This window comes from Trichechus manatus, unplaced genomic scaffold, assembly GCF_000243295.1.
Source record: "Trichechus manatus latirostris isolate Lorelei unplaced genomic scaffold, TriManLat1.0 scaffold00207, whole genome shotgun sequence".
In the NCBI taxonomy this organism is placed as follows: Eukaryota; Metazoa; Chordata; class Mammalia; order Sirenia; family Trichechidae; genus Trichechus; species Trichechus manatus.
The window spans coordinates 2,052,600-2,071,989 of NW_004444143.1; the positions used below are offsets into that span (position 1 = coordinate 2,052,600).

At 51.1% G+C, this 19,390-nt stretch overlaps 2 protein-coding genes across 2 annotated transcripts in view; both read right to left on the bottom strand.

Moving 5' to 3' along the window:
• Positions 1-2,788: 2,788 nt before the first annotated feature.
• On the bottom strand, positions 2,789-17,194 carry FXYD7 (FXYD domain containing ion transport regulator 7). Its single transcript, XM_004388124.2, has 6 exons — positions 17,079-17,194; positions 12,095-12,124; positions 9,180-9,254; positions 9,004-9,046; positions 8,802-8,842; positions 2,789-3,193 (listed from the first exon to the last, which is right to left on the bottom strand). The coding sequence occupies exons 1-6, from the start codon at positions 17,107-17,109 to the stop codon at positions 3,171-3,173; spliced, it is 243 nt and encodes an 80-aa protein (XP_004388181.1). The 5' UTR covers positions 17,110-17,194; the 3' UTR covers positions 2,789-3,170.
• Positions 17,195-17,666: 472 nt separating this feature from the next.
• The window catches only part of FXYD1 (FXYD domain containing ion transport regulator 1), a 3,639-nt gene continuing 1,915 nt past the window's right edge, over positions 17,667-19,390 (bottom strand). Inside the window, exons 4-6 of the mRNA XM_012559036.1 lie at positions 19,195-19,231; positions 17,888-17,937; positions 17,667-17,689 (exon numbers count right to left, since the gene is read on the bottom strand). Coding sequence (XP_012414490.1) covers positions 17,667-17,689; positions 17,888-17,937; positions 19,195-19,231 — 110 coding nt within the window. The remainder of the gene's footprint in view (positions 17,690-17,887; positions 17,938-19,194; positions 19,232-19,390) is intronic.

Consider the following 19,390-nt stretch of genomic DNA (forward strand, 5'->3'; position numbering starts at 1 on the left):
TCCTCAAACTCACCACCCCCAAATACCTGCTTCGCTCATTCCCTCATCTCCTTCCAATTGTTTGCCCAAATACCACCTCCTCAGTGAGGCCTTCCCTGATCACTCGATTTAAATAATTCTCACTACCCTTCTCCATGGGAGCACTGATGGCACAGTGGTGAAGAACTCGGCTGCTAACCAAAAGGTCGGCAGTTGGAATCCACCAGCCGCTCCTTGGAAACTCTATGGGGACAGTTCTACTCTGTCCAGGAGGGAAGCTATGAGTCCGAATCGACTCGACGGCAGTGGGTTTGGGTTTTTTTTACCCTTCTCTGTAGATGCATCCCCTTCCAGCATGCAATCTAATACACTGACTTGCTGTTCATTGTCTGTCTTTCCGGCTAGAATGTAAGCTCTTGTCCTGCTCACTGCAATCTCCCCAGTGCCTAGAATAGGGTTTGGTGTGTAGTAGACGCTCAACAAATCCTTGCTGAATGACTAAAAAAAGCCACAAAAATCATTTTATCCAAGAGAAACAGGAGCAGCTTCAGAGGCGTGTACACTCCGGGCTCTGGGGGCAGGCGGGACCGTTGTAATCCCAGCTCTTCCACTCTCTAGCCTCTGGCACAGGGTGCTTCTCCTCACTGAGCCTCAGTTTCCCAATCCATAAAATGGGCATGCCAGTATGTATAATAACATAGAATTGAAGCTAAAAAGAGATAACTCATATAGCACTTGTCATCTAGAAAATGCCCCATAAATGCCCACCACAGTTACTGCTTCTGGGAAACATTTTCCAGGCAGAACTGAGCCATCTTGCTCTTTGAACCAGCCCCAGTTCACCCTAACTGTGCATCACCCAGGGATTCAGGAAGTTGCTTTGCTGAGAGCCCAAGGTTCCTGGCTACCCTGTAGAAAACCGACACCCATCTCCCCGCCAAATCAAACTCAGCAAGTTCTTCTTGGAGGCAGAATGGAAGATGCTCAGCAGGACATGGTCTGGCCAGACTCATTGGAAGCAGCCACCAGGCCTGAGGTGTTCTTGTAGGGTTAACCCCACCCCCTGCAGAGGGACCCCCAGTTCCTGGGGCCAGTTCAGCAGGCAGAATGAGGAAACAGGGCAGAGAGTCTTCTCACCAGCTCCCCACCCAGCAGCACACTCAGAGTAGGGCCAGGGGCTCGGGGAGCAGGGTGGACAAAGGCAGGGCCTTACCTCTGGTGAGGATAACCAGGCCAACGATGCTGAGGACACACAGGGGACCAGAAGGCGACATCTAAGGGATGAGCCAGAGCTGGGATCAGCCGTGACCCCGTGAGGCAGGCCCCAGCAGCCATCACCCTGGATGGGGGGATCCTGCAGCCTCATCCCTGCCCCTAGCAGCCACCCCTGGCTTCAAGGACCCCATGCCAGTACCAACAGCCAGCTGGAGGCAGGGCTCTGAGGTACAGGGTCCCAGGCTGACACCCGCTTTCTCTCCACTCTGGTCCCTAAGGAAAACAAGAAGCATCAGACCAAACTGGCCTCCCAGGGATGCTCTGAAGCAGAGATGCACCTCCCTGCTGCCTGGCCCAGGCCCCCAGCCCTGGCCCAGGCTGGCTGTGAAGGGAGCAGGGAGAGGTCTGGACGCCAGAAGGCAATACATCAGGGGGCCTCTGTCCTCCCCCAGGCAGGTCCCCAGAGCCCACAGCAGAGGAGTCAGCAAGAAGGGGGAAAGAGGAAGAGTGAGTAATACGCTCTTGATCTTGTTGGAAAAAGTGAGCTGGTGTCAGAGGCCGCTCTGCGGGGACAACAGAATAGGATGCTGGGTAGATCTGGTAGGCACTGGTCTCAGAGGGATGGAGGAGGGCTGGGGAGACCGGGGCGCCGGAGGGAGACGAGCAGCGAGCAAGGCAGCCCAAGGCAGTAAGAGCCCAGGAGGCAGAGAGGAGCGAGCCTGAATGGGGGCGAGAGGCACGGAAAAGTTCCTTCTGCTACCCACCTGAGCCCGGCCCTGGCAGAGGGGGGCGGACGGCGGTGGGTTGGAGGAGGGACTTACGTCAGAGCTGGGGGTCCCGAGGCGGCAGGGCAGTGTCGCGGGGAGCGGGCCGCCGAGGTAGCAGCGTTAAGGCGGAGGGTGTGGCCAGGGGAGCGCGGGCGGGCGGGGACCGGGACCGGCTAGTCATTTCCTTTTCGGTTTCCTGGTTTCAGAGCCCGGGATGGAAGCAGGAGGGGGACGCTGAAGACGGCGGGGGGTAGGGGCGGTGGCCTCCACCCACCGGGTCTGGGGATGGGGAACTGGGCAGGTGGGTGGGCCTCCTCCCGGGAGGGGAGAATGGGAGGGGAAGGGAGGAGGGACCAGGTGAGTGGATGTCTTGGGGAGAAGAGAGAGGGGGCTAGTATGGGATCCCTGGGGGGAGGGAAGGGTTAGGGAGGGCTGGGGGAAAGGAGAGGAGCCCTGGTGGCGCAGTGGTTAAGAGCTCGGCTGCTAACCGAACGGTCGGCAGTTCGAATCCACCAGCCGCCCCTCGGAAACCCTATGGGACAGTGCTACTCTGTCCTATAGGGTCGCTATGAGTCGGAATAGAGTCGACCGCAACGGGTTTGGGGGAAGGGGTGGGTTGGGAAGGGAAGGGGCAGTTCAGAGGGTTTGGAGGGAGGAGAGGTTCTGAGGACCGGGAGGAGGCACCTCGGGACATTGGGGGAGGGGAAGGAGGCCAAGAAGGGAGGAGGGGCAACTCTGGGGACGCTGGGGAGAGCTGCCCCAGGTTCAGTCCGCCGGTCCCCCACCGTCCCGTTCCGTCCGCACAGACGAGAACACACAGACAGAACAGGGGAAAAAACCAAATGCACATTTATTAAGCTCACGACAGAGACACCGAGGGGTCAGCGGAACGAATCCCTGGGCAGGAGACAAGGAGGTGAAAGGGAGCAGTACGTGGGGATTCTGTGGGGCTGGAGGTGGACTTCCGAATCCCAGGAGCTGGAGGCCTGAGTCCCTGGGTCTGGGATGCAGACAGGATCTTTGGGGGATCGTCATTGCCAAGGCCTGGGGAGGGGCGGCGGGGTGCAGAGGCTCCAGCCTCGAGGTGGGTGTGGCGGCTCATTCGGGGGAGCGCTCCCTGGCGCAAACCTGGGGTCCCCACCGCCTCCACCGGGTCATCAGGCTCCCGCACTAGGGCAGGGAAGGCAGTGGAGGTGCCAGAGGCTGATCTTAGACGCCGCCGCCGCCAGGGGCTGGGGGGAGAGAGAGAGAGAGAGAGCCGGCATCAGCGACCAGAGGGGTGGGAGCAGTCCCCCAAGGCCAAGCTGGGGACCCTCGAGTCCATAAAAGTGGGACCCCTCTCAGGAACTGTCACCCTTGGGCTGGCACTGGCACCCTAATGTCTGGTCTATATGTTAACACTTGTGTGGCTTCCATCCTGCCCCACAGGGGCCCAGTCTGTAGGGACACTTCTCTGATGAAGCTAGACCCCAGACCAACCTAGGCTTTTCTGGGACCCTGTTCCTGCCAGAAAGGGAATCCCACCCCCTCCTAAGCTCCATCTCTCTCCTATACTCACTACCTCCCTCCTATACCCTCCATCCCTCCTACCCCCCTGCCTCTCTCCTACACCCCACCCCATCCTAAATATTTGGATACAAAAGGAATTCCTCCATTTCCTGCCAATTTGGGACTATGATTTAACTGGGACAAGCTGATATATTTTTAAACTGTACCCAGGTTCTAGGGCTAAGTACGTACCTGTCTATCATCCACAAAATGCTTCTTCTTCCTTGGGGTGATCTACCTCATTAACACCCATTAATGTTTTCAAATCCACTTAAAGGAATGTGAAACGAAATGCATGAAATTCCACACCAGCTTCCCCAAAATACTGAATACCACAAAGCCCATATTTTTTAGTTGTAAGAACTTTAGAAGGGGCAGAGATTCCCAGCTCTGATTTCTTTTAAGTCCCTGAAAAGGACGCAATCCCACTAAAAACAGGTCAAGATAGTTTTACATAATTAAAATGAGCACCCTTAAGGAGTCACAACTTTTCATCTACACACTCACCCCTCCTACACCCACCATCTCCTGCCACAGTCCTTTATACTTTCAGTCCATCTACACCCACCATCCTCCTCCACCACCCTCCTCTCCCTCCTGCATTCCTCCCCTACCCTTTACCCTCTCCCTGTCCTACATCCACATCCCCTTCCAAAACCCCCACCCCTTTCCTGCACTCTACACCCCCTCTACCTCCCAGGTCCGTCTACACCTCCAGCCCCCTTACACTCTCCAATCCTGTTCACTCTTCAACCATTTACCTTCCATCCTTCTCATACACACTGCATCCTCATACTCCCGACGTCCCCATAGTCTCTCTTTTCCCACATCAACATTTTTTAATCTGTGTCCTATGCCTCTCTCTTTTTGTTATTTTGACACAGTTATTCAGGGGTTCACCTATCCGGATATCTTTCTTTCTCTTGGCCAGTTGATCCTCCGTCTGCCCAGCAGAACAATAAAGTCCAGAAAGCATTCTATCTTCCTGTCCTCTCAAGTGCTCAACTCTTGGCATTATGACTAGCAGAAGCCCTTTTCCCACATGGGCCCCTCTTCTCCTGGGCTTGTGGCTTTCTGATCCGTGACATCAGTTCATCTGTGCTTCCATAGGCTCATGGAATTGTTTCTGGGAAGCTTTGTGAGTTCTTGAGGACATTTCACATCCCACTGACTCTGCATGGCTGAGCATTTTTGATTTGCAGGGTTTAAGCTTCCTACTGAATTTTCCCATGTACATCTAATGCATGGGCATGGCCCCATTCCCAGGGACATCGAATGCAACCCCTATTCTGTTCTTGTTAGGTGCCTTGGAGTCGCTTCTGACTCATAGCAACCCTGTATACAACAGAATGAAACACTGCCCGGTCCCACCCCATGCTCACAATCATTGTTATGTTTGAGCCCATTGTTGCAGCCACTGTGTCAATCCATCTTGTTGAGGGTCTTCCTCTTTTTCCCTGATCCTCTACGTTGATGCCCTTCTCCAGGGACTGGTTGCTCCTGACAACATGTCCAAAGTATGTGAGACGAAGTCTCATCATCCTCACTTCCAAGTTGTATTCTGGCTGTACTTCTTCCAAGACACACTTGTTTGTTCTTCTGGCAGTCTATGGTATATTCAGTATTTTTGGCCAACACCATAATTCAAGGGCATCAATTCTTCTTTAGTCTTCCTTATTCATTGTCCAGCTTTTGCATGCATATGAGGTGATTATAAAGACCATGGTGTCATAAATTGCATTGTGTCCCCAAAAAATATGTGTCAACTTGGCTAGGCCAAGATTCCCAGTATTGTGTGGTTGTCCTCCATTTTGTGATCTGATATAATCTTCCTACGTGTTGTAAATCCTAAGCTCCGCCTGTGGTTAATGAAGCAAGATTAAGTTACGTTAAAGAGGATTAGGGTGGGATGCAACACCTTTATACAGGTCACAGCCTTGATCGGATGTAAGGGGAGTTTCCTTGGGGTGTGGCCTGCATCAACTTTTATTTTAGGAGAGATAAAAGGAGAAGCTAGTAGAGAGATGGCAGACCTCATGCCACCAAGAAAGAAGCACAGGAGCGGGGCGCGTCCTTTGGACCCCGGGTCCCTGTGTTGAGAAGCTCCTAGACTAGAGGAAGATCAACGACAAGGACCTTCCCCCAGAACTGACAGAGACAGAAACCCTTCCCTGGGAGCTGGCACCCTGAATTCAGAGTTCTAGCCTCCTAGATTGTGAGAGAATAAATTTCTGTTTGTTAAAGCCATCCACTTGTGGTATTTCTGTCATAGCAGCACTAGACGACTAAGACACACGGCTTGGGTCAGGCGCACCTTAGTCTTCAAAGTGACATCTTTGCTTTTTAACACTTTAAAGAGGTCTTTCGCAGCAGATTTGCCCAGTGCCGTGTGTCTTTTGATTTCTTGACTGCTGCTTCCATGGGCACTGATTGTGGATCCAAGTAAAATGAAATCCTTAACAACTTCAATCTTTTCTCATGATGTTGCTTTATTGGTCCAGTTGTGAGGACTTTTGTTTTCTTTATGCTGAGGTGTAATCCATACTGAAGGCTGTAGTCTTTGATCTTCTTCAGTAAGTGCTTCAAGTCCTCTTCACTTTCAGCAAGGAAGGTTGTGTCCTCTGCATATCACAGGTTGTTAATGAATCTTCCTCCAATCCTGAGTCCAGCTTCATGGATTATTTGCTCAGCATACAGATTGAATAAGTATGTTGAAAGCATACAACCCTCATGCACACCTTTTATGATTTTAAACCACTCAGTATCCCCTTGTTCTGTTCAAACGGCTGCTTCTTGGTCTATGTACAGGTTCCTTAGGAGCACAACTAAGTGTTCTGGAATTCCCATTTTTCCCAATGTTATCCATAATTTGTCATGATCCACAGAGTCAAACACATTTTCCTAGTCAGTAAAACACAGGTAAACATCTTTCTGGTAGTCTCTGCTTTCAGCCAAGATCCATCGGACATCAGTAATGATATCCTTTGTTCCATGTCCTCTTCTGAATCTGGCTTGAATTTCTGGCAGTTCCCTGTTGATGTACTGCTGCAACAGCTTTTGAATTATCTTCAGCAAAATTTTACTTGCATGTGATAGTAATGATATTGTTAGATAATTTTCACATTCCGTTGGATTACCTATCTTTGGAATGGGCACAGATATAGGTCTCTTCCAGTTGGTTGGCCAAATTTCTTGGTATAGACAAGTGAGCACTTCCAATGTCGCACTGATTTGTTGAAACATCTCAATTGGTATTCCATCAATTCCTGGAGCCTTGTTTCTCACCAATGTCTTCAGTGCAGTTCAGACTTCTTCCTTTAATACCGTTGGTTCTTGATCATATGCTACTTCCTAAAATGGTTGAATGTCAATCAGTTCTTTTTGGTACAGTAACTCTGGGTCTTCCTTCCATCTTCTTTTGATGTTTCCTGTGTCATTCAATATTTTGCCAATCCTAAAACCAAAACCGAACTCCAACTCATAGCAACCCTATAGGACAGAGTAGAACTGCCCCATAGGGTTTCCAAGGAGCAGCTGGTGGATTCGAACCACTGATCTTTTGGTTAGCAGCCAAGCTCTTAACCACTGCACCACCAGGGCTCCATTTTGCCCATAGAATCCTTCAAAATTGTAACTTGAGGCTTGAATTTTTTCTTCAGTTCTTTCAGCTTGAGAAATGCAGAACACGTTCTTCTCTTTTGATTGTCTAACTCCAGGTCTTTGCACATTCCATTACTTTGACTCTGCACATTCCATTACTTTGCATATTCCATTTACTTTGTCTTCTCAAGCTGCCATTTGATATCTTCTGTTCAGCTCTTTTACTTCATCATTTCTTCCATTCACTTTAGCTACTCTACTTTCAAGAGCAACTTTCAGAGTCTCTTCTGACATTCATTTTGGTCTTTTCTTTCTTTCCTGTCTTTTTAATGACCTTTTGCTCTTTTCATGTATATTCTTAATGTCATCCTACAACTCGTCTGGTCTTTGGTCACTAGTATTCAATGCATCAAATCCATTCTTGAGATGGTCTCTAAATTCAGGTGGGATATACTCAAGGTCGTACTTTGGCTCTCGTGGACTTGTTTTAATTTTCTCCAGCTTCAACTTGAATTTGTGTAGGAGCAATTGATGGTATGTTCTGCAGTCAGCCCCTGGCCTTGTTCTGACTGATGATATTCACCTTCTCCATCATCTCTTTCCACAGATGTAGTCAATTTGATCTCTGTGTATTCCATCGGCGAGGACCACGTGTATAGTCGCCATTTATGTTGTTGAAAAGAGGTGTTTCCAATTAATAGGTCATTGGTCTTGCAAAATTCTATCATGCGATCTCTTGTGTCGTTTCTGTCACCAAGGCCATATTTTCCAACTACTGATCCTTCTTCTTTGTTCCCAACTTTCGCATTCCAATCACCAGTAATTATCGATGCATCTTGATTGTATGTTTGATCAATTTCAGACTGCAGAAGTTAGCAAAAATCTTCGATATCTTCATCTTTGGCATTAGTGGTTGGTGCATGCATAAATTTGAATAATAGTCATATTAACTGTTCTTCCTTGTAGGCATATGGGTATTATCCTATCTCTGACATCATTGTGTTTCAGGAAAGATTTTAAAATGTTCTTTTTGACGATTCATGTGATGCTGTCCCTCTTGAATTTGTTATACCCAGCATAGGAGCCCATATGATTGTCTGATTCAAAATGACAAATACCAGTCCACTTCAGCCCACAAATGCTTAGAATATGTATCTTCAAGCGTTCCATTTCATTTTTGACAACCTCCAGTTTTCCTAGATTCATACTTCATACATTTCATGTTCCAATTATTAATGGATATTTGCAGCGTTTCTTCTCATTTTGAGTTGTGCCACATCAGAAAATGAAGGTCCCAAAAGCTTTACTCCATCCACATCATTAAGTTCAACTTTACTTTGAGGAAGCAGCTCTTCCCCAGTGCCTTCCAACCTGAGGGGCTCATCTTCCGGCACCATATCAGACAACTTTCCATTGCTATTCATAAGGTTTCACTGGCCAGTTTTTTTAGAAGTAGATCACCAGGTCCTTCTTCATAGTCTGTTTTAGTCTGGAAGCTCCACTGAAATGTGTCCATCATGGGAGACCCTGCTGGTGTTTGAAATACCAATGGCATAGTTTCCAGCATCACAGCAACACACAAGCCACCACAGTACAACAAACTGACAGATGGGTGGTGAACCCCCATTCTAATGGCCACCACTTCTGCTCCCACCTAGCCTCTCTCAGAGCTACACATTTTCTCTCACTCACCTGAAGAGGGAAGCTCCGACTTACAGGATTTGCATGTTGGGCTGTGGAAGCAAAAACAAGAGAGAAAAGCATGAAGAGGTTCAACAGCCACGGGCTTTATGGGAAACATGTGACAAGCCCAGGGGACCTTCCATTAGGGAAGAATCCCTACACCTCAGGATGTTCCCACTGCCTTTCCCCTCTGCTCCCATTGCTGCCAGACCTCTCAGACCTGGAGTCCGCCTTCCTGCACTTCATCTTCTTGCCTGTTAGGAGAGAGAGAGAGACAGAACAAGGAGACAAGATATAAGGATGTGGACAAAAGCCAACAGGGGAAAAGCCAGCGGCAGGGGGATGTCTTTGAGGCAGCTTCGGAGCTCAAGAAGGGATTACACTTACTGACGATGATGATGATTCCCAGCAAGAACAAGATGGTAGCCAGAGTCATGCCCACAGTCTGTACAGTGTCATAGTCTAGGGAGATAATGCGGGACATCAAGGCAGGGGTTGGTAGCTCAGGCCCACCTTGAGCCTCAGTCCTGACCTCAAGGCAGACCAGCCACATTCCCAGAGTTCAGGGATGCTGCAGGCCATCCTGGAGGCTCCTCCAGTGGGTTAATTGAGAAAATGGGCTTGGGCATTTTTTGCTCCCCAAAGATTTCTCTACATTTTGCTCCTTCCCTCTCTCTCTGGCCCTTCTGCCCTAGCTAGCCTTTTTTTTTTTTTAATTTGTTTATCTCCCCCTCTAATGCCCCACACCCTAGTCCCAGTCCTGTCTACCATTATTGCCCATCGGGACTATTACAGCAGACTTCTCTATGGTCTGGCTCTTCTGCTCCACCCTCACAGTACATTCCCTTCATGTAGACACAGGAACCCTGTGAACACCTGAGTCTGATCAGCGATCTCCTCAGCTCAGAGCCTTCCCCAGCTCCCATCGCTGTCAACGTAAAGGCAGAAGTCCTCCCCATGGCTCACAAGGCTCTTTATTATCTAATCCCTGTTCGTCAGTGTAGTGGTTAAGAGCTCGGCTGCTAACAACAAGGTCAGTTGTTCAAATCCACCAGCCGCTCCTTGGAAATCCTATGGGGGCAGTTCTACTCTGTCCTATAGGGTTACTATAAGTCAGAACTGACTCGATGCCACCTAACAACACATTCCTTCTTGCACCTCATCCCATTCACCCTTGCTACCCTACTTCAGCCTCACTGGCCTCCCTGTTGTTCCTAGAGCATATCAGGCATGGTCCTACCTCAGGGCCTTTGCCCTTGCTGTTCCTTCTACCTGAAGGCTCTTCCCCCAAATATCCACATGGCCCCCTCCCTCACCAACTTGTGGACTTTACTTAAACATCAGCGAAGGCTTCCCTGGTTGTTCTATTGAGAATTTCATATTCCCTCCTTGTCATGGATTGAATTGTGTCCCCCCAAAATATCTGTCAACTTGGCTGGGTCTTGATTCCCAATATTGTATGATTGTGTAATCTGATCTGATTTCCTTACGTGTTGTATATTCTATCACTATGATGAGGTTGTATGTGACCTCCTTACGTGTTGTAAATCCTATCATTGTAATGAGATTATACTGATGAGGTTTACAAGATTAGATAGTGTCTTAATCCAATCTTTTTTGAGATATAAAAGAGAGAAGCGAGCAGAGACACATGAGAACCTCATACCACCAAGAAAGCAGTGCCAGGAGCAGAGCACGTCCTTTGGACCTGAGGTTCCTGTGCTGAGATGCTCCCAGACCAAGGGAAGACTGATGCATCACAAGGACCTTCCTCCAGAGCCGACAGACAGAGAGCCTTCCCCTGGAGCAGATGCCCTGAATTTGTGCTTGTAGCCAACTGGACTGTGAGAGGTTAAACTTCTCTATTAATCTCTACTTGTGGTATTTCTGTTAGAGCAGCACTAGATGACTAAGACACTCCTCAACACTCTCTAATCTCATGCCCTCTATTTTCCTTCGTAAGAACTGTTTTTATGTAATGTATCACAAATTTTCACATTTATTTCCCTGCGTATCTGTCTCCCATTAGCATAAGGTGGAGGAGGGTAGAGATTCTTGTCTGTCTTGCTCACTGCGGAGTCCCCAGTGCCTGAAACTGTGCCTGGTAGGTGGTCGGTAAATACTTTCTGGGATGTGTGAAACACTCACTCTGTGCCAGCAATGGGCCAGGCCTCTGCCTTCCAAGAGTTGGCTTTCATATTGTTATCAAGCACTACAAAACACAAAACAAAACCAAAAAAGCCCCGAGTCTTGTGACCACGGCTTGGTGTGGATGTGGCCCGCTCCTCTAGCCCAAGTAGTCAGGGAGGGCCTCCCTGAGAAGAGCGGTCAGCGTGTGCTCTGAGGCCCAACAGAGGAGAAGGAAGCTTAGCCTGCTGTGTGGAGAGCTAGGAGAGGCTATTCCTGGCAGAGGGAACAGCAGGTGCAAAGGTCTCAAGATGAGAAGGAACTTGGTGTATTGGTGGAACACTACGAATGAGCAAAGGGAGAGGTCAGAAGGGTGTCTGGGGGTGACTGGACCAAATCTGCCAGACCTGGGGGTAACTTCTTTGAGCCTTCACAATTTAATGGCATTATCCAGGTAAATCTTTCCTACAGTCTTCATAAGACAAACAAAAACCCAACCCATTGCCGTCAATTCCGACTCACGGCAACCCCATGTGTTACAGACTAGAACTGCTCCATAGGATTTTCTTGGCTGTAATCTTTATAAAAGCAGATCACTGGGCCTTTCTTCCATGGCACTACTGGGTGGGTTCGAACCGGCGACCTTTAGGTTAGTTGTTGTTGTTAGCTACTGTCTAGTTGATTTCAACTCATGGCAACCCCATGGGAGTCCAGTGCAAACCATTTGCGCCACCCAGGGACACAGCCCTCGTATGTGGAAACTATTACTATCCCCTGGTTACAGAGGGCCTCAGAGAGATGAAGCTGCTTGACCAAGGTTACACAGCTAGCGAGTGGATAAGCCGGGATTCAACGCCCAGCAGCATGGCCTCAGAGTCAAAGTTTTTAAGTCCTTCCTCATCTGGTTCTCTGATGAACACAAGGCACCAGCCCAGAGTGAGACCTGAAGGGGCCCCCGAGGAGCTGTGGAATTCCCAGCCCCATCTGGTTCTGCCCTCCTCAAGCCCAGTCATTGTGAGCTGCACCCATGTGGTCACATGGCCAGTGACCCAGCAAGCGTCACGTGGCTACAGCCAGAGCCACACCAGCAGTGACCCCTGGGGATCTGCCGCTGCCTCTCCATCCAGCCCCAGAGCGCCCCCCAGAGCACCCTCATCACAGAGTCCAACACTCACCATAGTAAAATGGGTCAGGTTCCTGAGGCACTATGGGAAGGAAGGCAGAGAAAGAGAGAGGGAAAAATATTTCAACACTGGGTTTCCTCACATTTTTAGGAATCCAGATGGGGCCACTGGCCTAACAGTTTCTCTGTGGAAATCAGATAAAGAGGCCCCTTGCTCTGGATGATGCAGATGACCTGGAGAGAGGAGCATAGGCTGCATTCTAGCCCCCACTTCCTACACTGATCAGTATGTTCCCATGTGCAGTGTACAACCTACCCGACTGTACAAGGCAGTCCTGTTCTCGGGCCCTTGTGCAGGCCTGATGCAATCTATGGATCCATTCCCTAAAAACACATATACATTCCTGTTTGCATATGATGCCAGGGACAATGCACAGATCCCATTTCCCACTGGGAGACTGCTGAACGCATCACCAAGTGTCCCCTGAACACTTCCTAAAACTCCTCAGTCATTTGACAGCTCCCAAGGGCAGGCACTGTAGCTATTGCTCTCATCCACTGGCCCTGCTGCTGAATTCAGTACAGGACAGCCTCATAGTTTAATACCCTATAGTAAAACCTGCAAAAGCTGGAACGTGCGTAAGGTGGAGACCTGTCAGAGAAGGAAAACTCAAATACTAATAGAGAGTGATAGAAAGCGTTAAGACTGTGTCCTGTTAAAGGCGGAAAACTTTCGAGACCCAGAAAAACGAGGCAGTCCCGTCGAGTTCCAGCTCTCCCAGGTTTCACTGTATGTTACTTACTTCTAAAACACCATTGATTTTTAAGATCCAAAATTGATTTCATAATAGCTTTCCCACAGCGTGTGAAGATGTATGTAACTCTACCACATGAAACATGCCCATCCATTAGAAGACTCACCCCAATTTCAGAATTATTAACAGGTGTATAAGACGTGTATGTGTCTGTGGATCCACCTCTCTCCAACTCCCACGTCCTTGCTCCAAATCATATGTTCCTTCAGGAGAGCTCAGAACATCCTTTCCATTGAAGAAGCCCATCCCAATGGCTCTCTAACTTCTCTGATAGCTCTTAGGACATTCTGTCTTGTCTAGAGTAGAATTCTGCAGAGCACAGGGGGTGTACCACTAGGGGAGGCATGCCAGGGCAATGCCAGCTGTTGTCATTAGTCTCTTCTTTCCCCTTCCAGGCTCAAGGAAGGATGCCCCCTTGAGGTTGGGTGGAACCATGTGATTAATTCTGGCCAATGAACTGTGAGTGGAAGTGTCACGGTCACTTCCATACTGGAGCATATAAGTGCCTGTGCAAGACCCTCTAAAGTTCTTTTGCCTCTGGCCTGGTGACCAGGATGTTCCAGAAAGTGGCTGTTCCAGTTTTCTTTGGTGAGGAGAGACCCTGGGTTGATCCGAGATGGACACATAGTATGAGTGGGAAAGAAACTGTAGTTGTCCCAAGCCATTGAGATTTGTGGTACTATCTGTCATGGCAGCATAGCCTAACCTAAACTGACTGATACAGACGGCGTCTGGGGAAGACCCTGAACAACAATGACTCACAAAACATGTTTTGCCATTTTCAGTTCTCTGCTCAGCCTCCAAAGAGGAAGTCTTAGGTTGGTGCCGATGTGTCTTTAACACCTTCTAATCCTGTTAAGCTCCCGCTTGACCCAAGAGAAAACAGGCCTTGAGCTCAGAGCCTTCGGGAGGTAACTATATCTAGGCAGAATTTCGTGGTATTATTTGGTTTTCACCTTTACTTATTGGATTTATCTAACCAGCATTGGATAGCACTGACTTCACACCAGGTTTTCTTCTGGGCACATTAAACAGGTGTTGACACATTTAATCGTCACAGCAATTCTTGATGTAGGTGCTATTGTCATCCCCGTTTCACAAAAGAGGGACACAGAGGCCCAGAAAGGTGAAGTCACCCTCTCAAGATTGTTTTTATGCTTGCCTTCAATTTAAGGCAAAAAATGCTGTGCTTCTGATTAGCCCAAAGGACTAATGGACCACAACTACCACAGCCTCCACCAGACTGAGTCCAGCACAGCTAGATGGTGCCTGGTTACCACCACTGACTGCTCTGACAGGGATCCCCATAGAGGGTCCCAGACAGAGCTGGAGAAAAATGTAGAACAAAATTCTAACTCACAAAAAAAACTTACTGGTCTGATAGAGACTGGAGAAACTCTGAGAGTATGGCCTCTGGACATCCTTTTAACTGTGTACTGAAGTCACTCCTGAGGTTCACCTTCAGCCAAAGATTGGACAGGCCCATAAAACAAAACGAGACTAAATGCGCACACCAGCCCAGGAGCAAGGATGAGAAAGTAGGAGAGGACAGGAGAGCTGGTAATGGGGAGCCCAAGGTCAAAAAGGGGAGAGTGCTGATGCGTCGTGGGGTTGGCAACCAATGTCACAAAATAATACATGTGTTAATTATTTAATGAGAAACTAATCTGCTCTGTAAACCTTCATCTAAAGCCCAATAAAAAAATGCTGTATTTCCATTTGTGGCAGTGATGTGAAATAAAGCTAATTAAATTTCTAAAAAGTTAACCCTTTGATGGAAAAATATTAAATACATAGCAGTGTGGGGAATATTTGGATAGGACAAAAATCATGAAGGTGGTGGCTCAAAAGCATCAAGAAGAGGAAACGCTATTTTAGAGTCATCTATGTTTCTCTCTCAGCTCCCCCCACCAGATGGTGGGTAACCTTGACTGGTCTCTGCACTAATCCTCACATTTAAGAAAAGCTCTCAAAGAAGTTTTCTGGAATGAATGAATGAATGTGAGGCCCTCCAGGCTGCCGGAGGCTGCACAAAAGGTGGAGCAGTTATATTATTTGGTCTTTGTCTTTGGAGTTTAACACACCCTCCCTCCCTGGCAGTTATCAGGAACCCACCGGGTGAGCACCTGTCCCAGAATCCTCTGGTTCTTCCCTGAGAGCTTGCTGCTCCAGGCAGAAGTTCCGCCCGCCTGATCCCTGCTGCCTCAGCACTCTCCGCCCTAGCAGCGAGCTGGGCTAAGGGTGGAGCCAGGAGTGTGCACTACTCTTGGTCAGTTGCCAAGGAGACACTAGGAAAGAGGTGGTTACTAGGGCAACCGGGGCATCCTGAGAAGTGAAGAGAGGTGACGAGTCCGGACACCTGAGGCTGGGGTGGGGTCTGTGTGAGGCTTGGGGGTTTGGGCTCTGACCCTGGGGGCAGCCCTAAGTCCCCCGCTCCTGCCTCTGCACCTCCGCTGATGCCCCTGCAGGACTGGTTTCTGGCCAAGCTGACGGTTCCTCTCAGGATAGGGACCCAGATCCACCTGTGCTCATACATCCCTCTCTACTTGTCCCCCAACCCCCCATTCTCCTTCCTGCTTCCTGGCAGGACGAGAGGCCTTCAGCTCCCCCTGCCCCACCGACCACTTCATTAACTAGTTTCCTTAAGTGACTTGCAAAGCACAGCTGGCTTCCCCCTCCCCGATTTCCCGAGACCCGCTGCCCCCTCTCTTGCTGTGAGTGGGTAAAAGGGAGCTGGGGATGCGGAGGCGTCTGTCTGTTCCACCTCTGCCCGTCTGCTGCCATCGATCCCGCTAACCACCACCTCTGTGAAAAGAAGCCCTGGGCTCCTGCCAGGCCTGCTGGCTCAGCCCTGCCCCCTCTCCCCCGGGTGGCTTCCAGCCTCTACAGCCCCCCCCCACCCCCCGCCCTGCTTCGGATTCTGCAGATACGGCTCAGTGCAGCAGCCCCCGCCTGCCGGGAAAGGGGGCAGGGAAGGAGAGCTCTGTGCAACTGGGTGTGCAACTTGGGGTTCTCTTCACTTCCAGGGGCTCCTTAGCACCCCTGGCCCTAGCCACAGTGCTGGAAACCTTTCCCAGGCCCACCTGCCCCCCCCCGCCCCATTAAAGCACTCTCCCCTTACTCCTTTGCAGAAACGGGTTCAGGAAAGGAGGTTGTTAGGGGGTAACACTGTTTAAGTGGGTGCATAACTGCGTTAATGAGTGCGAAATGTAAACCAGAGCGCGGCGGGATGCCGGCGGGGGCAGCCGTATGCACACACCCAAGTGTGCCTCCTGGGTCAGGCAACCCTGGATGCAGGCTGGGAAGGAGGGCGCCCACCCCATTCCCACCCATGGGGGCTCACTGCAGTGGTTCGGGCCCCACCCAATGCTGCCTCTCCCTCCCCCTTTATCTCTCTTTCTATTGCTCTCTCTCGCTGTAGGTCTGTCTGTCTCTCTGTGTCTGTCTGCGCCCCCTCCTTGTCTATCTCCCCCCGTCTCTCGGTCTGTCTCTGGTCCTCTCTTTCTCTACATATATATACACACGTATATACAGATCGACTATCTCTGTCTCTGTCTCTCTCTCCCTTCACTCTCTGGATCTCTTCAAAGCTCCTATCTGTCTCTATTTCTCCCTGAGTCTCTCTTCTCTCTCGCTTTCCGGGCTCTCTCAGTCTGTCTCTGTCTACATTCCTGTCTGTCTCTCAGTATCTCTCTGTCTCTCTTCGTCTCTGTTACTTCCTCTCTCCAGCTCCCTGTCTTTCCGCGTTTCCTTCCTTCCCTCTAAACCTGTCAGCAACGTCAACAAACACGTACCATAGGATCCGGCGCTTAAGAGAGGAGGGAGATGATCCCCTTCCCCCCATCACGCCGTGAACCCCTGAAATCTCTGAGAACCCCTCTGGCTGCAGATCCACCGCGCCCACCCTCCCAGCCCATCTCTTCCTTCCGGCTACCGCCGCTGTGCTGGACCAGCCATCCGGTTGCCATAGCGACCAGTCTGCGTGCTCCCTCTCCCAGAGGCCGCCCCTTTCCAGCCTCGGATCCCGTAGAGGGACCGCACCGCCGGGGACGAGGGGTTCAAGAGACCCGAAAGGGTGCCAAGCTGCTACAGGGGCCTCCGCCCAGGGGAGGAGCGGGCATCCCCTCCCCACGTCCCTGTCTTTCCAGTTCCCCCATACCCTCTCTCCTAAGCTCTCCGACCCCACAGCCCCCCTGCGTATCCGCCCCAGGCTCAGCTCACCCTTTGTGGGGGCCTGGGTCGGGGTCACCATGCTGGGCTGGAGCAGGGGGCTGCTGGATGTCTAGGCGGTGAAGGAGCGGCTGCAGCAGCTGGTAGCCGGACGGACTGCGGTGGGGGGATGTGAGGGGAGCCCTGGTGTTGGGGGCGCCTGCAGCCAATGGGGGCCCGGGGAGCCCGCCCCCGTCTGGGCCACCCCCGCCCCCGCCCCCGCCCACTGCCGACGTCCCCGCCCCTTCCTCGAGGGTGGGGGCGCCCCCTGCCGGGGCCAACGGGGCGCCCAGGCCTGCGTGCAGAGGGACTGACCAACGAATCGCTGTCAAGAGAGAAAAGCAGGTTTTATTGGGCGTCTGGGTGGCAGCGGGGAGTATGTGGGAACAAGGTTGGGGAAGGGGGCCGTCCAGGCGGCGGTGGGCGCGCGGGTGGTGGGTGAGAGGAGTCGGGTGCCAGGGGACTCCTGTGCGGGTAAAGAGGGTGAGAGGCGAGGACAGAGCCCCCAGCCCTCCCCCTGCCGCCTCCCTCCCGCCCCTCCCCTCCCCCCGCGCAGTCAGAGCTGCAGCACCTGGGAGCGTTCCTTCGCGCCAGGCGTTTCTACCGCCTGCGGCTGGACAGACCTGCGGGGCAGAGGGTTGGGGCGTCAGCAGGGGCACCTGCGGCTTCTGCGGAGGGGTGTCTAAGGCAGAGGACTCCCACCTTCCGGCTTCAGATCAAGCCCCTCCTTCCACACGCCCAGGCAGGACCAGGAAAGGGTCTTTGGAACCAGCCCTCCTCCCGAAACATCGCAGCCTCCTCCCCCGCTCCCCCCAGCTCACGGCGGATTGAGCTGCGGAAAGTTCCCTCCTCTTCATCCGGTTCCCCGGTCCTGGGAAGGAAGAGGCAGAGAGAATGCGAGATGGAAAACCCTCATTTCAGAGACCCCCTGTAGAGATACGGCTGCTACTCAAGAGGTCGGCAGTTCGAATCCACCAGCCGCACCTTGGAAACCCTATGGGGCGGTTCTACCCTGTCCTATAGGGTCGCTATGAGTCGTAATCGACTAGACGACAACGGGTTCGGTTTTTTTTCGTTTTTGGTACTGAGGTCCAGAGATGGGCAAAGGGCAGGTTCAGGGTCCCCCAGAAAATCGAGAGCCTCCGGGAGCAGTCTCTGTGTGAACCTATAGAATAAGGCCGGGCAGGAGGCGCTCCAAGGTAACAGTGGACACCGAGGAGCATCAGGAAGGGACTTGAAGTCGGAGGGGGAGGGATGGACAAAGGGACTTGAGGGCAGACTGTAGCGAGACGGCCTGGGTGTGAAACCCAAGACCCCACCTTCCAGTTGCGTGATCTTGGTCAAGTGACTTTACCTCCCTGTGACTCAGTTTCCTCATCTGTAAAATGAGGGTAATAGTAGCACCTTCTCATAGGGATGGTGTGAGGGGTCAATAAGATATACGTAATGGAACCGTATCTAGCACATGATTAAAAATAACCAAACCTGTTGCCACTGAGTCGATTCCGACTCATAGCGACCCTAGAGGACAGAGTAGAACTGCCCCATAGGGTTTCCAAGGAGCGGCTGGTGGGTTCGAACTGCTGAGCTTTTGGTTAGCAGTCGAGCTCTTAACCACTGCGCCACCAGAGCTCCTAGCACATGATACACACCCAATAAATATTAGCTACTATTTATAATAACATCTGTAATTGTTTTCACATAGAAAAGCCATCACATGGAGAAGATACCTGGACATTGCCTGGGCTTAGAAACGTTATTTAAAGATGAATCAAAGAGCTAGCAACAGGACTTCGAGCTAAACTGGGACAGCCTGTGAGGTGATCTCATTTCACTGTGTCCCTTTCTTTCCCAGCACTTAAATCACCTTTTGTGACATTATATTTGTGGGGTTGCTGGAATCCACCACCTCTGACCCCACTGGGCTGGGAGTTCTGCCAGGCAGGGCGGGCGGTTTATTTACCGCTGCCTCTCCAGGGCCTGGCTTCGGGCTTGGCACATAGTAGGTGCTTAATGCATACTTGCTGAAAGGTTTCTGGCTGCGGATTGGATGGACTTCCCGCCTCCCCCCAGCGCCTTCTTGGGCAATAGTAGTCGAGTGAGAGAGAGCTCCAGCGGAGCATCTTACCTCTGCTGCTGGTTGAATTTGCACCTGCATCTTCTGCCTGTGGGTGGCGGGAAAAGAGGGCTGAGATTTTTCCCTCTAGGCGGGCACACGGCGGCGCTGTTGCTCCAGCTCCCCTACAAAGAGCCGGAGCAGCGGGGAATCCAGCCTTTGGCAGAAAAGGGGGCGGAGCCGAGGGCGGGGATAGGGGCGGGGATAG

What these genes read in the sequence shown, in the direction of transcription:
- FXYD7 (XM_004388124.2), bottom strand. Translation starts at nt 17,109, where the DNA reads ATGGTGACCCCGACCCAGGCCCCCACAAAGG. An exon ending in ACCTGACCCATTTTACTATG is followed by an intron (nt 9,255 to 12,094) that starts GTGAGTGTTGGA and finishes TTATCTCCCTAG; the next exon opens with ACTATGACACTGTACAGACT. An exon ending in GGGAATCATCATCATCGTCA is followed by an intron (nt 9,047 to 9,179) that starts GTAAGTGTAATC and finishes CTCTCCTAACAG; the next exon opens with GCAAGAAGATGAAGTGCAGG.